The sequence below is a fragment of the Sus scrofa genome, chromosome 1 (genome assembly GCF_000003025.6).
Source record: "Sus scrofa isolate TJ Tabasco breed Duroc chromosome 1, Sscrofa11.1, whole genome shotgun sequence".
NCBI classification, from domain to species: Eukaryota; Metazoa; Chordata; class Mammalia; order Artiodactyla; family Suidae; genus Sus; species Sus scrofa.
Window position 1 is genome coordinate 199109389 of NC_010443.5, and position 17649 is coordinate 199127037.

Consider the following 17649-nt stretch of genomic DNA (forward strand, 5'->3'; position numbering starts at 1 on the left):
TTACAAAATACTTTTAATATTATGTAATACTGTAATTACAAATTATAATGATATTAGAGTTTTGATAATAGCTTCAGTAGATTTGGCAGAAGCCTTAATTTATTTAATCTTTGAACTGTTTTTCTGTTAAAGTACATACATCTTGTGCCAAATCTCCCTATCTGTATGATTTGATCTCAGAGATACTGGTAATATTTGTGTTTTTTTCTTCCACAAGTTGTGGACTCATAATAATGACCAGTTAATACTCTTGTTATGAGGATCAATTGAGTTAGTATATGTAACATACCCAGAACAATACCTGGCATATGGTAAGCACTTAATAAATATTAGGAGCTATCATTATCTGCACTGTTACATGATTACATATATATGAAATCGTTATATTACAACTATAACATTATTATTGTTCTCTAGTTTTATGTTAATAGTTTTATTATTCCATTTAATCCTGTAAGTCACTGTGTGGTAAGGATTGTCATTAACATCAAATTACAAATAAGGGAGTTCCCGTCATGGTGCAGTGAAAACTAATCTGACTAGGAACCATGAGGTTGTGGGTTTGGTCCGTGGCCTTGCTCAGTGGGTTAAGGATCTGGTGTTGCCATTGAGCTGTGGTGTAGGTCGCAGACATGGCTCAGATCTGGTGTTGCTGTGGCTGTGGTGTAGGCTGGCGGCTACAGCTCCAATTCGACCCCTAGCCTGGGAACCTCCATATGCCATGGGTGAGGCCCTAAAAAGGACAAAAAGACAAAAAAAAATTACAAATAAGGAAATAGAGGCTTCAAGGGACCTAGGGAAACTATTCTGAAATTATGTAACCAGTAAGTGTTAGAGCCAAGACCTGAACTTAGCTCTGTGGGACTCCATGCCCTGCATTTTCACTCCTTAACTTTGGAGAGCTCTTGTACAAGCATCAACAGGCCACTAGTTCAAAATACATTCACTTGTGGCCTGAATTTAACCAGTGGTAGTGCTTTCTCTTTTGCCCTTTAAAGTTTTTTACCTAATACTAAACAAACGCATGTTTTCCTCAGTTCCAGCCTGTTCATGTGACTTGACATTTCTAAAGATTATGTGGCCATATAAACACAGGTTTGTTTCTCATTTTTTTTTTTTTTTTTGCTATTTCTTGGGCCGCTCCCGCGGCATATGGAGGTTCCCAGGCTAGGGGTCTAATCAGAGCCGTAGCTGCCAGCCTACGCCAGAGCCACAGCAACGCGGGATCTGAGCCGCGTCTTCAACCTACACCACAGCTCATGGCAACGCCGGATCGTTAACCCACTGAGCAAGGGCAGGGATCGAACCCGCAACCTCATGGTTCCTAGTCGGATTTGTCAACCACTGCGCCACGACGGGAACTCCGTGTTTCTCATTTTTAATATTGAAAAATAAGGTAGTCTTGGAGTTCCATTGTGGCTCGGTGGTAACGAACCTGACTGGTGTCCATGAGGACGAGGGTTCGATCCCTGGCCTCGCTCAGTGGGTTAAGGATCCTGTGTTACTGAGAGCTGTGGTGTAGACTGCAGACATGGCACGGATCTGGCATTCCTGTGGCTATGGTGTAGACCAGCAGCTACAGCTCCGATTCTACCCCTAACCTGGGAACTTCCTTATGCCATGGGGGCGGCCCTAAAAAGACCAAAAAAAAAGGGGGGGGGGAGTCTGCTTTCTTAACCACTATTAAAAACATCCTAATACAGAGAGAATAGAAAAGGACTCTTAATGGTTACAGCTGAAACCCATCTATTTTTTTCTCATGCCACTTTCTAAAATTTAAATGGTCTAAGTGAAGGTATGGGATTGGAAATGGAATATGGAGCATTTTGATTGAGGGGTTCCTGCTTAGACCCTGTAATGACTTAATCTACCACCCCTGCAGTAGTGGATAGGATTTCATCACCCAACCACATTCAAATACCATATCTACTACCATTGCTCAATGTGCATTTTATTTTTTGTTAAGTTCTTTGTGTATGAAGACCTTGAGAAATTTGGAAGGCATTTGTGGCCTCTCAAAGTTGAATTGCAAGAATATCTTTACCATGAACTTCCTCTTTGGCCTTATTGGCATGAGCGTCCATGCTGAATTGACTGTGTATTGTTACAACCAAAGCAGAAGCAATAATAAAAGGACAGTTATCTGCCAGCTATGTTAGTTTAATAAAAAAATGAAGATCTCTCTCAGGACAACCTATTTGGACCCTCATTTAATTGATACACATGGGTGAAACTGTTAGGGTAACATTTAATAAACTCTGTTTAATACAGCTTTTCAGAAGGTGTTTAGGATGTCTAGGACAAGGAAGTCTAATTTGTCAATTCCTTCGTTTATAATTAGTTAGTACAAATTTTATAAGCAGTGTATTTTGTTTTTCTGTGGCTCTTTAGTAGTTCTAGTATTGTTTTCAACAATGCCGTATGTGATTACTTACTCTTACATTATTCTTCATCTTAAGTTGGATATAAGAACTAGCTGCTTTGAATTTTAATACTGTTGCACTACAACTTGGAAATAATGTGAAGCTAGGAAAGTCTCTCTAGTGTAAAACAACCAGTTGCTATTTTCCCTTTATGTTAAATGATGTGTAATTTTTTTTTTAAGGAAGGTGGGTAAAGCACTAGTCTCAGGATTCTTTTTTTTTTATTTTTTTTTTATTTTTTATTTTTTTTGTCTTTTCTAGGGCTGCACCCATGGCATATGGAGGTTCCCAGGCTAGGGGTCGAATTGGAGCTGTAGCCGCCAGCCTACACCACAGCCACAGCTATGCCAGATGAGCCACGTCTGCGACCTACACCACAGCTCACGGCAATGCCGGATCCTTAACCCACTGAGCAAGGCCAGGGATCTAACCTCATGGTTCCTAGTCGGATTTGTTAACCGCTGAGCCATGACGGGAACTCCTGTGGATTCTTACTTTGATTTTTCTCTTGTCAACCTCTGTCACCTGTATTAGATTTTTCTCACATCTCTCCTAAATAATTCTCAGGCACTACTAGTAGAAGAAATATAGAAACTATCCTAAGGGAAAAACTCATTTGATATATTTCAGATTTCCTTATGCATGTATAAGAAAAAAAAGTCGGTAAAGTTAAGGGTTTTTCTTTCTTGAATGTCTTGTCTGGTCTCTCTTTGTTAATGTCTACTAACCTCGGCAATAACTGTTATTTCTCTAGAAACTTAAATGATTTCTGACTGTGTTGGCGGCCAGTGGTGTAATCTATAGTCTATGCACAAAGTACTATCACATAGGATTTTTGGTATATTAGCAGATTATGGACTCTCCTTTAACTTTCTAGACAAGATTTCCAGAATAAAGTCTTCTCAATTAGTATGTAATGATGAATTGTCTTTATTACAGTAAATGTATGGTAGGTACTTGGGTGTACAGAATAGGATAGACAAGCCTTCGTATTTTAAGGAGTTAAGCCAGTCACAAGACAGGCCAACAGAGGAGGACATCCTGGTTTTCCTCAGTGTTTAAGAGAATAAGGCATAAATGCAGTGTGGGCACAGGTAAGGGGTACCCAACTCAGATTAGAATGGAGAGGATAGATGAGAGTTGACTTCAGGGAATAGGTGATGCTCATGCAGAGTCTGAGCTGATGAAAATTTAGATGGGTGGAAAGCAGCTTACACTAATACAGGGAAGTGAGAACAGGAAGCTTGGGGAAACTACTGAAGATTGTGTGTTTATATAGAAGAGGTAGTCAGTGCCCTGAGCATAAAAAACTAAGAAAGCTGAAATTACTCTTCAGCATTAGGAGGCCCCTGGAGAGATTTTTCAGCACAGGAAATAATATGATCAAATGTATTTTGTGATATCTCTGAACTTCACGTTTGAATCAAAATAATCTTATGTAGACTGAAAGCATTCAACCAACCCAGTCTCAATAAGATTTGAGGTACCATGTAAGTTTTCCACTAATGTACTATTCTGCATTCTGTATCTTGGAATACCTTTTAAAGGCACCTGCCCTCTAATCTATAATACCTTTTTTAAGTCTTCCCGTTAGGTGTGATTATTAGCTCCACACTTGCTAAAGCTGATCTTTAATTTCTTAGGGACTTATTTCTGTATGCTTTGTTCTCTCGAGTTTATTTATTTGCACCCTCTGTGAAACATGCTTGTCTTTATGCAAAACCTAATCTTGGACTGATATGTATGTCTTGGTGTGTGTGTTTGAGATCTGTTCCTGGTAAGGTTTTGCATTTAGAAGTAGATCAAAGGACACTTCTTCCTTTTTGGTGGGTTTTGATGTCTGTGGCCTGAATTGTGGTTAGAGGGCACATCTTTCTGTGTGTTTCTGAGCTCTCTTGGAGGCCCAGTGTAGCCCCCTGCCTATAAAGCCTTGATGCTTTCACAAGACCTTTGCTACTGCCTGCTGGAGTTGGAGCTAATTTTTATTTAGTAATAGTCATTTTTTTCTCAGTCCCATCAAGACTTCATTTTTTTGATATGAACAACAATTAAGTCTTGGTTTAAATAGACCTAACTATGACCTTGTCCATGCTTTTCAGCTGAAGAGATTGAATGGAGCTTTTTTTTTTTTTTTTTTTTTTTTTTTGAAGTGGCAAGTATCTAATTTTCAGGTTTAATGTTTGTAGTCCTGGGTTAGTAATTGACATGTGATAGAAATTGTTCAATGGTGATCTTGTCAGTGGGAGATTTTTTTCAGATGTCCTTAGTTTAATAAAGAAGGGATTGCTTCATTCATTTATAGTCCTTATCACTTTAATCTGTTGGTATTAATGTCCACTCTCACTGATCTTCCCGCTGACGAAACAAAATTGAGAGCAGTTGTACTTTTGGACAAAAATGTTTAGATAAACTTGTGATGCACAGAGATTTTAAACTTTACTATGGGCTTATAGTAAAGGACCAGTTCTTATCCCCAAGATATTTTCCCTATTTCTTATCTCTAAGATATTTTCATTCCTTTTAGTTCTGTGTATTTTGATTAACTTGTGTTTTGATAGCTCATTCTTAGTATATGTGTTATTGTCCTTGAATGTTTAATGTATAATTAGTTTTAGTTGCTGATGAAGAAATGACTTTTTAATTGCAGGGAATATACTGTGTCTCAAACTATTCCATTTATGAGACCTAATTACTTTGATAAATCTATTTTTATCTCTATTTTGTCCAGTCTCATCTCATTTGTGAAGAACAGTTTGAGAAGCCATTGGCTTGAGCATTTATTTGCCTGGTACTTCTGACTACCTCCCTCCCTTTCCCCTCAAGTAATCTCAAAATTCCTTGTCTTTGTTTATTATATTACTTGTAAGGTTGTGAGGAATTACAGAATAAACCTGAGTTTTAAATTGCTATCTTTGGAGAAGATTGGTGTTCAGTGTTGTACTATCTGTATCATCTTTAAATATTTAAATTGCAGACTCTGGCTGCCTCTTAAATTAGATCCTTCATTTAGTGGTTTTGACATTTCATAACCTTGCTCCTCAGGCATTAAATATTCACCTGTTTAAATGGCAGTGAAAATACAAAATCCAAACCTATCTATTAATCCAGTGAATGTAGATTGGAGAACAGCTTGCAGTTGGTGAAGGAAGAAGCTGTTTTGATCCCACTGGAATATGTGCCTAAGGTTCATTGTATTGAAGTTTTTCTGATACACAATTTGCCCTAAAACAAAAGTGTCTCTTGAGTCTTCTCTAAGAGATTTCATTGTAATCTTGAGGAACCACAAAGACTTAACACCCAGGTTTCAGGTAGCTCAAGAGTGGTTCACTAGGTAAGTATCAAAGCAGGGTACCATTATGAGCTCCAGATCCATAGAAAAATTATAATCAAGAATTGCTGTTAACTGCCAAATACAAAATTAGGTCTGGAACCTGATTTGAATCTCCAGAGTACAAGTCCTCATCCCACTGCAAGTCTTCTTCCTTCTTAGGTTTAAGTATATTTTCTGTTTATAATCCTTTGAGGTAGAAGAAGAGGAAGTATTTTCCGTTTCCTGGAAAGGAGGATATTGCTGACACTGGTATCCTTGATAGAGCAGGGCAGGATGTGTGTATTGGGGGGGCTGCTTTAATTCCAGAAAACAGTAAAGGTGTAGGGGGTGACATAGCATGCATGTTGGTCTGGGAGGAGGGAAGTTGCCCTTCTTTCATCTTCAACTCCTGGAAGTAGGCAGGGGGTGGGAGTGGGTCATTGCTCATTTAATGACATTCTAAGAACAAGAAAGTAATAAAATAAATTTCAGAATCCTGATTATGATGTGTAGTTTCTCCAGTTAATCACAATTAATGGCCACTCATTGGGAGAAATTACTTTAAAAAAAATAGTAATGGAACAATGAAATAAACAATTTTTGATTTAACTGTAATCTCTAGTGCCATCCTGTTCCGCTATCTATGCTGTTTCTGTGTGTACATGTGTTTAAGAAACAAACAAAGAGTTCCCATCTTGGCTCACTGGTAATGAACCTGACTAGTATCCATGAGGACGCGGGTTTGATCCCTGGCCTTGCTCAATGGTTTAAGAATCCGGTGTTGCCATGAACTGTGGTGTCGGTCACAAACATGGCTTGGATCCCCCATGGCTATGGCTGTGGCTGTGGCATAGGCCAGCAGCTGCAGCTCCGATTCTACCCCTAGCCTGGAAGCTTCCATATGCTGTGGGTACAGCCCTATAAAGACACACACATACAAAAAAGAAAAAAGAAACACTCAAGATTCATTAAATTTTTCCAAACTCAGAACAAGTACACTGATAAGCTGGTTGTTATAACGTGGTATTGTGGCAAGAAAACTGGACAAGGAGACAAGGACATGGGTTCAGAAGATCAGAATTTGAATCCACGGTTCAGCACTTGTTGTGTATAACCTTAGGGTCTGTTTTCCCAGCTGCCAAATACTAATGTGTGCCTTACCTACCTCACAGTGTTGTTGCAAGGCGCAAAATACTGTATTTGAAAATGCTTTATGAATGATGAAAACCCCTAAGTGTAAGTTAAATGGAAGTATTGTTACCACCTGCATTTCCATATAGTCTAGTCACCCCTGTCCTGCCCGTGATGATAGGAACCAGTTCTTTGACAAAGTTGCTGTAAACAGTGTCTTGAGAAGGTTTGGTATTGGTTCTTGGAGCTGTTTTTTTTTTTTTTTTTTAATTATTATTTTATTTTTTGTCTTTTTGCTATTTCTTGGGCCGCTCCCGCGGCATATGGAGGTTCCCAGGCTAGGGGTCGAATCGGAGCTGTAGCCACCGGCCTACGCCAGAGCCACAGCAACGCGGGATCCGAGCTGCGTCTGCAACCTACACCACAGCTCACGGCAACGCTGGATCGTTAACCCACTGAGCAAGGGCAGGGATCGAACCCACAACCTCATGGTTCCTAGTCGGATTCGTTAACCACTGCGCCACGACGGGAACTCCTGGAGCTGTTTTAATATAAGCTGTGTTCTGAAAGTGGACCTGGAATTTGTTTTTAATCAGATTAAGACATGCAGACATATACATGATTCTTATGGAGGAAGATGTTTATACTTAGAGATTTCTAGAACCAGGAGACACAACATACCATGCAGGGCCACATGAGGAAGCACCAGGGATAGTGAGGAGGCAGAGGGGAGAGGGCAAAGCATGGCCCAGAGCCTTTATTGGGGTCCTAGTAGAAAGCTAAGGACAGGGCAGGTACACTGGGTAAATTTAGAGCATCAGAGGGTTTGAATAATTTTCGAGGGCTCAGGCTATGGGGCTGGTTCCTGATTGTCTGATACCTGGCTCTAGGGTGAGTTTAGAGCAAGGTAAATACTGGCTTGGTGTGAGGGTTTGATAAAGGAGATAGGGATGTGGGCTCTGGTTTGCTTGGTTTGTGTATTAAAGGTACTTTCACCAGGGGAGTGAGTCATTTACTATCTGTAGGTTTAGCTAGTCTTGGGAGCGGCAGTCTGTCAAGGATAAAGGCCATAAATGCCAGAACATCCAGAATACAGAAGACAAGAAAATACGGTCACTTCAAGTTGGAAATTAAGGAAGCAGTATGAACCAAAGACCCATACATTGAAGGAAAAAAAAATGCAGATAACATAACTGACCCAAGTGTGTTTTCAAAGCTTTTACATAAGCACTAAATATAAACCCGTTTTCCTAAATATATTTTAGGATAACTTTTAAAACACTCCACCCACACTCCTCTGAAATGTACAAAGCAGTGAATGTCACTGCATGAGTAAATTATTCTGGAACACAGCAATGGACTCAGGTTACACTCAACTGTAATAGTCTGTGTCTTTGCATCTACATTCTCAGATGCATATAGAGGTAAATATTTATAATGTAGTCACCTGAGTTTTTACCCCTATGCCGATAGCATTTTATGCAGATTAGAGATTATTGTATTGTTCCAATTAAACATACAAAGAAGGTACCAGTATGTGGAAGTAGACAAAGAATTTGTTCCAGAGCCCTTAATGAATTAAACCTAGTTTTGAGCCCAGGCATGTTGGTTAGAGAGATGTTACCTTTAGTTACTGTTACCCTGCCTCACGTCCTGCTTGAACTTGTGTTGAGGCTGCCTGCTTCATCAGTCATTGGAAGCTAACCTCCTAATGCTGAACATGTAGAGGTGCTTACTCTGTTGCCCATGGGAAGTGGCTCTTCATAAAGGAAACACGTTAGTCACAGGATCTGGAGCAGACTAACAGCTGACTCGTTGAGAGCTCCCTGCCACTGAAATAAAACCTTGAAGTCCTAGATTCTAAGGGAGTCTGAGTACTGAGATTTTAGTTTACTCAGATAATTAAGGATTGTAATTTAGAGAGAAATTTGGTATTAGTGAATGTACATTACTGAATGCACATATTCATTTGCTTTATCTTTTTATCAGTTTTTAGCCATCTCAAGACTAGCTTCCATTTGAATTATTTTGATCACTTAGAAATTTCTTTCATTTCCTAATTTTCACTTACATTTAAGTTCCCCAATCTTCATGATTCTTAAGTGTTTAGGCATACAGGAAAAAGAGTAGTATGTGAGTAGTTATCTTCTCTCCACCACTATTCCAAATTCCTTGTGTCTGTAGTTCAGGAAAATGCTAATGTGCCTTCCAGATCCAGCTTTTGGAAAATCAGGTGTATTTTCACTTATTAATGAGTAAACTTTTTGAATAAAGGGTAAGGGTATAAAATGTTAATACTCTGGGAGTAGGGGTGAAAGATAGTAGCACCTTTATTAAACCTGTCTTTTTTTTTTTTTTTTTTTTCTTCTGGAAAGCCAAAAAAAAAAGGAAGGAAAACAAGAAAAAGAACGAGTGATAGCATAAACCTGTGGACAAAATTGAAAGTATGAAGAAAAAAATTAGTGTTTCATACCAAATAGTAAAAACTGTTTAAATTGCAGAGCTATTTTTTGTTTGTTTTTGCAGTAAGCAGTGATCTAGATTAAAGGTGGATACAAAGGGCTACCCTGAATAGGCAGAAGTTACCCTGTCTTGGCAGCCACTAAATCAAACTCAGGAGCTAGACTCATTGGCCATCTGATGAGTGGTCTAGCAATTGGGGTGTCTTGTGAAGTTTCTGTCCTCATAGTCTGGCCCAAAGAGCTTACTGTTAAACTAAAGGAAATGGGGTCAGGAATAATGCATGAGACTTAGAGCTATCTTAAAATTGGCAGAAATAGGTTGTAGGCAGAGAGCAGTTGATTACAATTTGGCCAAGATTGAGATGACTGGATGAACTCTCCTTTGAATGCTGTGTGCCTTATAAGCTCTTGTAGACCTGTGAGATCAGTGGGGTATCAGATGGACTAAATCAGCACATATGATGTGCTGTGATGCTGAGGATTCAGTGATAAGAGAGGCAGATACAGCTCCCTCCTTCGTTGTGTTTATGTGAAGAATGTTGATGATAAACAAATACACAGGGACTTAGTTTATCTTCTGTCCTTGTAGAATTTTGGGCACTATATTACCAGCAGTGGGAAACTGTTTAAAAGGCTTCATAAAAATGGCAGGTAAAGTAAAAAACTCAATAAACAGACTTAAGACCTTTTGAAAATCAAGATTAAAGAGATTTGTGGACGGAAGATGATAGACAAAACGATACGGGGAATATAGTTCTTTCATACCTAAACTTCTGGGAATTTAAGGGTGATTGCTATTTTGGAATAAATCAAAAGGGCATATGTATAATAAATTCTTGAGAAACTTTGTACCACCCACCCACAACCCCCGAGATGGGAGAGATGCAAAAACAGGTCACACAGATGTGTCAGATGAATTTAGAGTCCTTAAATTTAATCATTTGATTGAGCCTAATCCATAGTTTATGGGGCTAGCCCCCTTGAGGAAAACATATTACCGTGCTCTGGGCACCACTGGACTGTTTTTAACACTTAGAATCCTAGGGTACCAACTATCTTTTCTCTGCTCAAGGGAATGGTGTTTCCCATTTGTCAAGAATTTCTCCAGAAATAAGTGAAATAGTTCATGCTGGACTCAGTGTTTGTTTCTATAGAAAAGCTGCCAAGCAACTTGAGGAAGTTTTTCAGTTTTGGAAGGGAGGTCATTGAGTGTGCAAATACATTTCATTGCCCTTTTCCAGGTTTCCTATGCTCGCCCAAGCTCAGCTTCTATCAGAGATGCAAATTTGTACGTCAGTGGACTTCCGAAGACAATGACCCAGAAGGAGTTGGAACAACTTTTTTCACAATATGGACGCATTATTACTTCTCGTATTCTTGTTGACCAGGTCACTGGTAAGTAGGCAGCTGCTCTGGACAATCTCTTATGCTCTCTAACTGGCAGATTATGAGATATTCTGCCTTCCCATATCGCAGTTTTGCCTCTAGAGTACATTAAAGGTATGTGTGGCCACAAAATGCAGTTTTCTGCTGGACCTGTTCATAAAAATGAGTGGGTAAGAACAGATTGTGGGAAGTTTCCACCATGGTGCAGCAGGTTAAGGGTCAAGCATTGTCACTGCAGTGACTCCGGTCGCTGCTGTGGTATGGGTTTGATGCCTGCCCTGGAAACTTCCACATGCTGCAGGCATGGGGGAAAAAAAAAAAAGAGTAGATTCTGGAGTGTGTGAGCATGCTAGAGTCATTTCCTCCCTGAAGGCGCAGGTTTGGAGCCTGTGTCATAGCTTATGAAAAATTTATAAGTATAATTATTACATATAAGTTATTATAAATAATCTTCATTTCTAAGCTGCTCCATGAAAAAAGCCCCGTCCTCCTTATAAGGTACTAATAATTTTGTGAAAGGTATAGTTCAATGCAGTTAATTCTCCAAGGGAGGATTACACTACACGTACACTGGTGATTGCTGTTAAGGCTACTTTTCAGCTCCATGCTATATTGTATAGATGTGTGGAAGAGTTTGAAGTTTTGAATGTAAAATATTTATTTAATGCCTTTATGTAACTTCTAAGCAAACCAAAATAAGACTAATACATTTATTAAATATTTTGTATGTGAGGGATGTCTCCTGCTAATAAAGCTTTTAGTTAAAAACTAGCAATATAGATTTGATTATGGATCTTTAAAAAAGTACAGGTACATTTTTCTGTTGTAAAAGCAATTTTATCTTTTTAAAACATATTGAGATAAGAAAAACATGGTAAGGAGGGGAAAAAGTCACCTATAATACCATATACTCGATCAGTCCCATTAAGATTTTCTGGGTGGTTTTCTTTTTCTTTTTTCCTTTCTTCTTCTTCTTTTTTCTCTGTGTTTCTTCCATCTCTACTCCTTAATTCTCCCTATTCTCTTTCTCTCTATCCTTTTCCTTCTCTGTCATAATTATAATACGACTGGAGATGTGTTGTGCATTACAGTGTGTGATTGTTTTTTTAAAGAAACAATGGACCATAGAATAAAATGACTTTTTTAATTCAGGTGAATGTCAATTTAGTTGATCTAAATTCGATGAGACATAGCCTATGTTATCCCCCTTCTGTCCTCTTCATTAGCCTTTCATAGACTGTAAGTACCATGCTTTTGAGTTCTGAGTAACATGCTATCTACCATCATACTCATGCTTGGGAGACTGGTCTATAGGTTTTGCTCTATGGAGAATATTTAGTCATTTAGTCCAGTGAGGGTATATAAAACTGTAGTCTTCTTAGCTACATTTCATAATTCTGTCATAGTGCATTAAATCATGCAGACTGCTAATGGAGTTAAATAGAAATCCAGCCCTCACAATCCAGATATACTGGTTTAGAGCAACAAAAATGGTCTTTTATTTTATTCATGTTATTCATGCTTTTTAATTCGTATATTCTCAGTGAGGACTTAATGAAGTCAAAAGTAAATTTCACCTGTGGTACCGAAAGCCCATCTCTTAACTACAAGTCCATCCTGAGTATTTGGGCTGACAGGTGCACTTATCTCGCCATGTCCTGGTTTGGTCAGTGGTTCTCAAGCGTGGTCCTACACCTGCAGTATCAGCATCTTCCTGGAGCCTCGTTAGAAATGCGTGGTCTTGGGCTCCACCCAAAACCTGATGAATAAAACTGTTAAGAGTGGGCATTTTACCAAACCCTTTGGGTTATTTATTTATTTATTGCTTTTTAGGGCTGCACATATGGCATAATGGATGGTCCCAGGCTTGGGGTCGAATCAGAGCTGCAGCTGCTGACCTATACCACAGCCATAGCAATGCCAGATGAGAGGCTGTTTGAGACCCACACCACAGCTCACAGCAACACCGGATCCTTAACTCACTGATCGAGGCCAGGGATTGAAGCCACATCCTAACATGAATGCTTGTTGGATTCATTACTGTTGTGCTGCATCAGGAACTCCTTTTGGGGTATTTTGATGCATGCTCAAGTTTGAGGACCATAGGTTTAGATAACTCATCCTGTATGGAGGCTGTTTCATGACTTTATGGAATAGTCAAGTCCTAGGGGTTATTAAATTTTTTTGTCTTTTTTTTTAGGGCCATGGCATATGGAGGTTCTCAGGCTAGGTGTCGAATTGGAGCTGTATCTGCTGGCCTACACCACAGCTCATGGCAACACCAGATCCTTAACCCACTGAGCAAGGCCAAGGATTGAACCTGTGTCCTCATGGATGTTAGTCAGATTCGTTTCTGCTGAGCCATGACGGGAACTCTGTGGTTACTGATTCTTAATAGGAGCTAGTAGATAACTAAAAGGATGGATTTGCTGTCATTTTACCATTTCATCTTTATACTTACAACTCTCATTGTGAAATTAGCCACGTTACCAAAAATGAAAAATCTTGCAATTCTGTTATTCAGCCATCAGGTGGTAATAATGTGCAGCACGTACAGCTTAAATACAAAAGGTAAAGTGATATAGGTCCTGTCCGCTATACGTATATATGAGATAACACCTTATCTACCTTAGAGTAAAATTCTAAGCCATTCGGCTTGCACAGTGTTAATTATAAAGCAAGTAGATCTTCATTCTGTTGTTTTAAAATTCTTGTCAATCATGATGGTCTAGTGCATTTTCTCAGCCCATCTTTCTTAATAACCTCTCACTCCTTTCTTCAATCATCTAGGCTTTTCTAGCAACTTATCCCAAGCTCGTACCGCTACTACCAATTTGCTTGCCAAGAAAGTCTTTCCCTGCAACTGCTTATCTCATGATGGCCAGCTCTGGCCACCCCAAATAGCCTGTTAAGCTAATTAAATGGAATGAGTTGGGCTTCCTGCTACCATTTCTCAAAAGCTGGACAGGTATTTGGCCATCTCTCTGCTTTCCCATTCTTGTCTCTCAAAGTGCAGAGAGCATGAGCCAGGGAATGGCATTTTGTAGTTAGAAGTAATGCTGCCAAAGAAAGAAAGCTTTGAGGCCTGACTTCTGTCTTACTTATTTTTAAATTCTACATCCTCTTTTACCTCCTTTTTAGCATTTAATATTATTCCTCTAATAAAGATCAGCCAGTTAAAAGCAGTGGGGGAGCTTCGGGGAACCAGAAATGCTTCTTCAGGCAATTTTCTTAAAGGGTCGATATCCCATATAATATTACTAAGTAGAGTTTTATTATTTAAAAATTTAGCTGAAATAATATATTTTTTACTACTGTGCAAATATTTTTAGCATAGCTTTTTAGCATTTTTGGCAAATGGCTGGTTCTTTTCTCCTTATTAGAAGAAAAGGTGCTCCTGTGCCCTTGATTTCTGAACTGTTTGTCCAATAGCATAATTTGAAAAATCAACTCAGGCATACTGTTGACATTACTAGAGAGTGTGAGTGTATGAGAGGGAGAAAAGAAGGCAGGAAAGAAAACATGGATATGCTTGTGTGCTTTCTCTTCTTCTTGGTAGGCATGTGATAATGGACTTTAAATGCATTAATTTTAATTAATGCATTTCATGCATTAAAAGACCCACAAAATTGTAATGCTTGACTGAATTACTGCTAAGTAAAGGTAAAACTTTCCTCCTCCTGTGATTTTTGCTGGCAGATGTTATATGTGGGTGAAAATATGTTCTTGAGAAGGAAAATTAATTTATCCTTTCTTCTCTCCCTCCTGTCTCCTTCCACTCCCTCTTTCCCAAATCCTTACCCACATCTACCATAGGCATATCAAGGGGTGTAGGGTTTATTCGATTTGACAAGCGGATTGAGGCAGAAGAAGCTATCAAAGGCCTAAATGGCCAGAAACCTCCTGGTGCCACAGAGCCAATCACTGTAAAGTTTGCTAATAATCCAAGCCAAAAAACCAATCAGGCCATCCTTTCCCAGCTGTACCAGTCTCCAAACAGAAGGTATCCAGGACCACTAGCTCAGCAGGCACAGCGTTTTAGGTAAGTCTGGTCTGATTCTTACGCCCAGCTACTCAACTCAGAACTTTCAGGTTCACTGTCCAGTATTTTATTGACAGGATCTCTGATTTGCTATTATTGGTGTTGTTTTCTTTCTTTCTTTTTCTTATGGGCACAGAGAAGACCTACTTGGGGTTTGCTAACTTGCTACTTGGGTTGGCCTTTTGCTAATATCCAGGGTGGGGACAAAACCAATCTACACCAGTGGTTCTTAGCAGGGAGTAATTTTGCCCCTCTGGGGGCATTGGCAGTGTCCGGAGACATTTATGTTGGGATAACTGGGGTGGGTGTGCCACTAGCCTCTGGTGGGTCAAAGCCTGGGGTGCTCCTAGTCATCCCAGTATACAATGTAGCCACCACCACCAACAGATTACCCTGCCCGAAATATCACTAGTGCCAAGGTCGAGAAACCCCCGACCTATAGAGTGTGGAGGTCTTCTTAACTGTCTCCAGTGCTTCCAATTTCTTCATTTTAGTTTTTTTCTTGATAGGATCATACTCTTGTGTTTTAATTTTTAGGTCAAGCTCTTTCAGTTACTTTGTTTTATAGTATGTGCACCACTAAGGATATGTAACGTGATTATGTTACATTTTTATAAATAGGCCCCTCTCCCCCCTTTAAAATTTTATTCCTTTGAGTTTAGGGGTTGGCAAACTTCTGTAAAGGTTCAGATAGTAAATTTTAGACTTTGTGAGTCACAGTCTCTGATGAGTGCTTTTTTTTAAAGAACTTATTATTGTTTTTGGTCTTTTTGTCTTTTTAGGGCCATACCCACGGCATCTGGAGGTTCCCAGGCTAGAGGGTCGAATCGGAGTTACAGCTGCTGGCCTGTGCCACAGCCACAGCAATGCCAGATCCGAGCCACATCTGCGATCCACACCACAGCTCATGGCAACGCTGTGTCCTTAACCCACTGAGTGAGGCCAGGGATCTAACCCGCAACCTCATGGTTTCTAGTTGGATTCATTTCCATTGCACCACGATGGGAATTCTTTTTTTTTTTTTTAAAGCCAACTCTTTTAAAATGTAAAAACCATTCTTAGTTCCTGAGCTCTAGAGAAACAGATGGTAGTCTGAGTTTGGCCTGTGGGTGGTAGTTTTCTAACCTCTGTATAGTCCATAGAGTGACCATGCATAGCCCAAAGCAGATATTCTATTCCATAGATGGGTATAAATATTGTAATTTTTCAAGTTTTATTCTAATACTGGGACAACAACCAGATCGAGTCATTTAAAAAAAAAAAAAGAATCCCAGAGTTCCTGTCGTGGCACAGCGGAAATGAATCCAACTAGGAACCATGAGGTTTCAGGTTTGATCCCTGGCCTTGCTCAGCCGATCAAGGATCTGGTATTGCCGTGAGCTGTGGTGTAGGTCACAGACAGGGCTCATATCTGGTGTTGCTGTGACTGTGGTGTAGCTCCGATTGGACCCCTAGCCTGGGAACCTCCATATACTACGGGTGCGGCCCTAAAAAGACCAAAAAAAAAAAAAAAAAAAGCCTAATCTGCATGTGAGAAGAATGGTGACTTTTAGATATTAAACGGAGCCCAGAGACATAAGCAGTTTTTATTTTTTAGAACACTTTTAATATCCTTTTTGGCCATATGGTATACTGCAGCCATAATGTCACCTAACCTCCATGTTAGTATTTTTTTATTTTGATTTTTTAATCGCAAGTGCGTATCAATTTTATTTCTTTGCTGAGGGAGAATAGTTAATTACCAAAAATAGAATCACAAATTTAGCTTAATAAAGAGTTATGTTTTCTAGCTTAAAACACATGCATTTTTTTTTTCATATGTGTGTTGAAGAGTGTGAGGATAAAACCAGTCAGATATCTCCTTTTAAAACAATAATTATATCATGTAAGATATGAGAGGGAAATTTTCCATAAATACACTGTATATTTCCTACATAGGGTGTGTTTCGCCCTGGGAGCAGAGGTTGTCCTCTTTGAAGGGCTTCATTTGGAACTGGATGCCTTGGTGCCCAGTTGACTGAGCCTTGTGTTCACTTCACTCTCTCCTTTAACTTTGCAAGGTTTAAAAACAGCATTTGCGGAAAGGAAACACTGTCACTTTGGAGTATGGTGGTTTGTAGTGGTGACTGGTCTAGAGGAAGAGATGCATGGAGCTGCTTGATGCTTGCCCTTGTAGACTAAAATTTCACGGAGTCATTTCTTAGCTCTGCCTGTAGGTTTCCTCTGTGGCATCTTAAGTGAGTAATATTTTTGGCACATTTCGCACAGACATGCTTGAAGGAATTTTTGAGTTGTTTCCTAGGCAGCCTATCCAGTTAACTTCAGAGCTCTTTGGGGCCTGGAAAAGAATTTTGAGTTTAGTTAGAGAAATGCTCTTTGGAACTTGTTGATTTTAATGCCTTGAAAATAGATGATTGATATCAGTTGACAGCTGTATTAATTTAAATTGTTATTTTTGGTGTTTCACAGGTTAAGCTCTTGTTTTGTTTTATGATAGCTATTAAGTAAAACTGTGTTCTTAGAATCAGGATTAAATTCTGAGAAAGATTGGGCGAGAGTACTGAAATGGCAGGATGGCAGAATGCCTGAGTTTTGAAATGGCAAGGTATGCAGGTAACTCAAATATTCAGTTGTTGTTAACTCTTGTATCTACTCTCAACTTAATCTAGTCCTCTTCCTGTATGCCATGTGAGTTTTTATTTTTGTTTTTTTGATTGGGTAAAGCTTTACAGGGTGTTCTGGTGGTCGTTAATATTTTAAAAAATATCTCTGACCTTTTCATGCTTTTATCTTTTAGTTCCATACGTAATACGTAATTAATTCAGCAATTCTTTCTTGTCATTTAAAAAGAAATTTGGGGAAAAAGGAATAAGAATTCTCTATTGTAAGGGAAAT

General features: G+C 39.2%; 1 protein-coding gene across 25 annotated transcripts in view; it reads left to right on the plus strand.

The window, feature by feature from the left end:
* ELAVL2 (ELAV like RNA binding protein 2) overlaps positions 1-17649 on the plus strand; it is a 171746-nt gene that overhangs the window by 145319 nt on the left and 8778 nt on the right. For all 25 annotated transcript variants that reach the window (XM_021062881.1, XM_021062823.1, XM_021062861.1 and 22 more), the window contains 2 exons: positions 10568-10721; positions 14529-14754. In XM_021062881.1, the coding sequence (XP_020918540.1) occupies positions 10568-10721; positions 14529-14754 (380 nt within the window). The remainder of the gene's footprint in view (positions 1-10567; positions 10722-14528; positions 14755-17649) is intronic.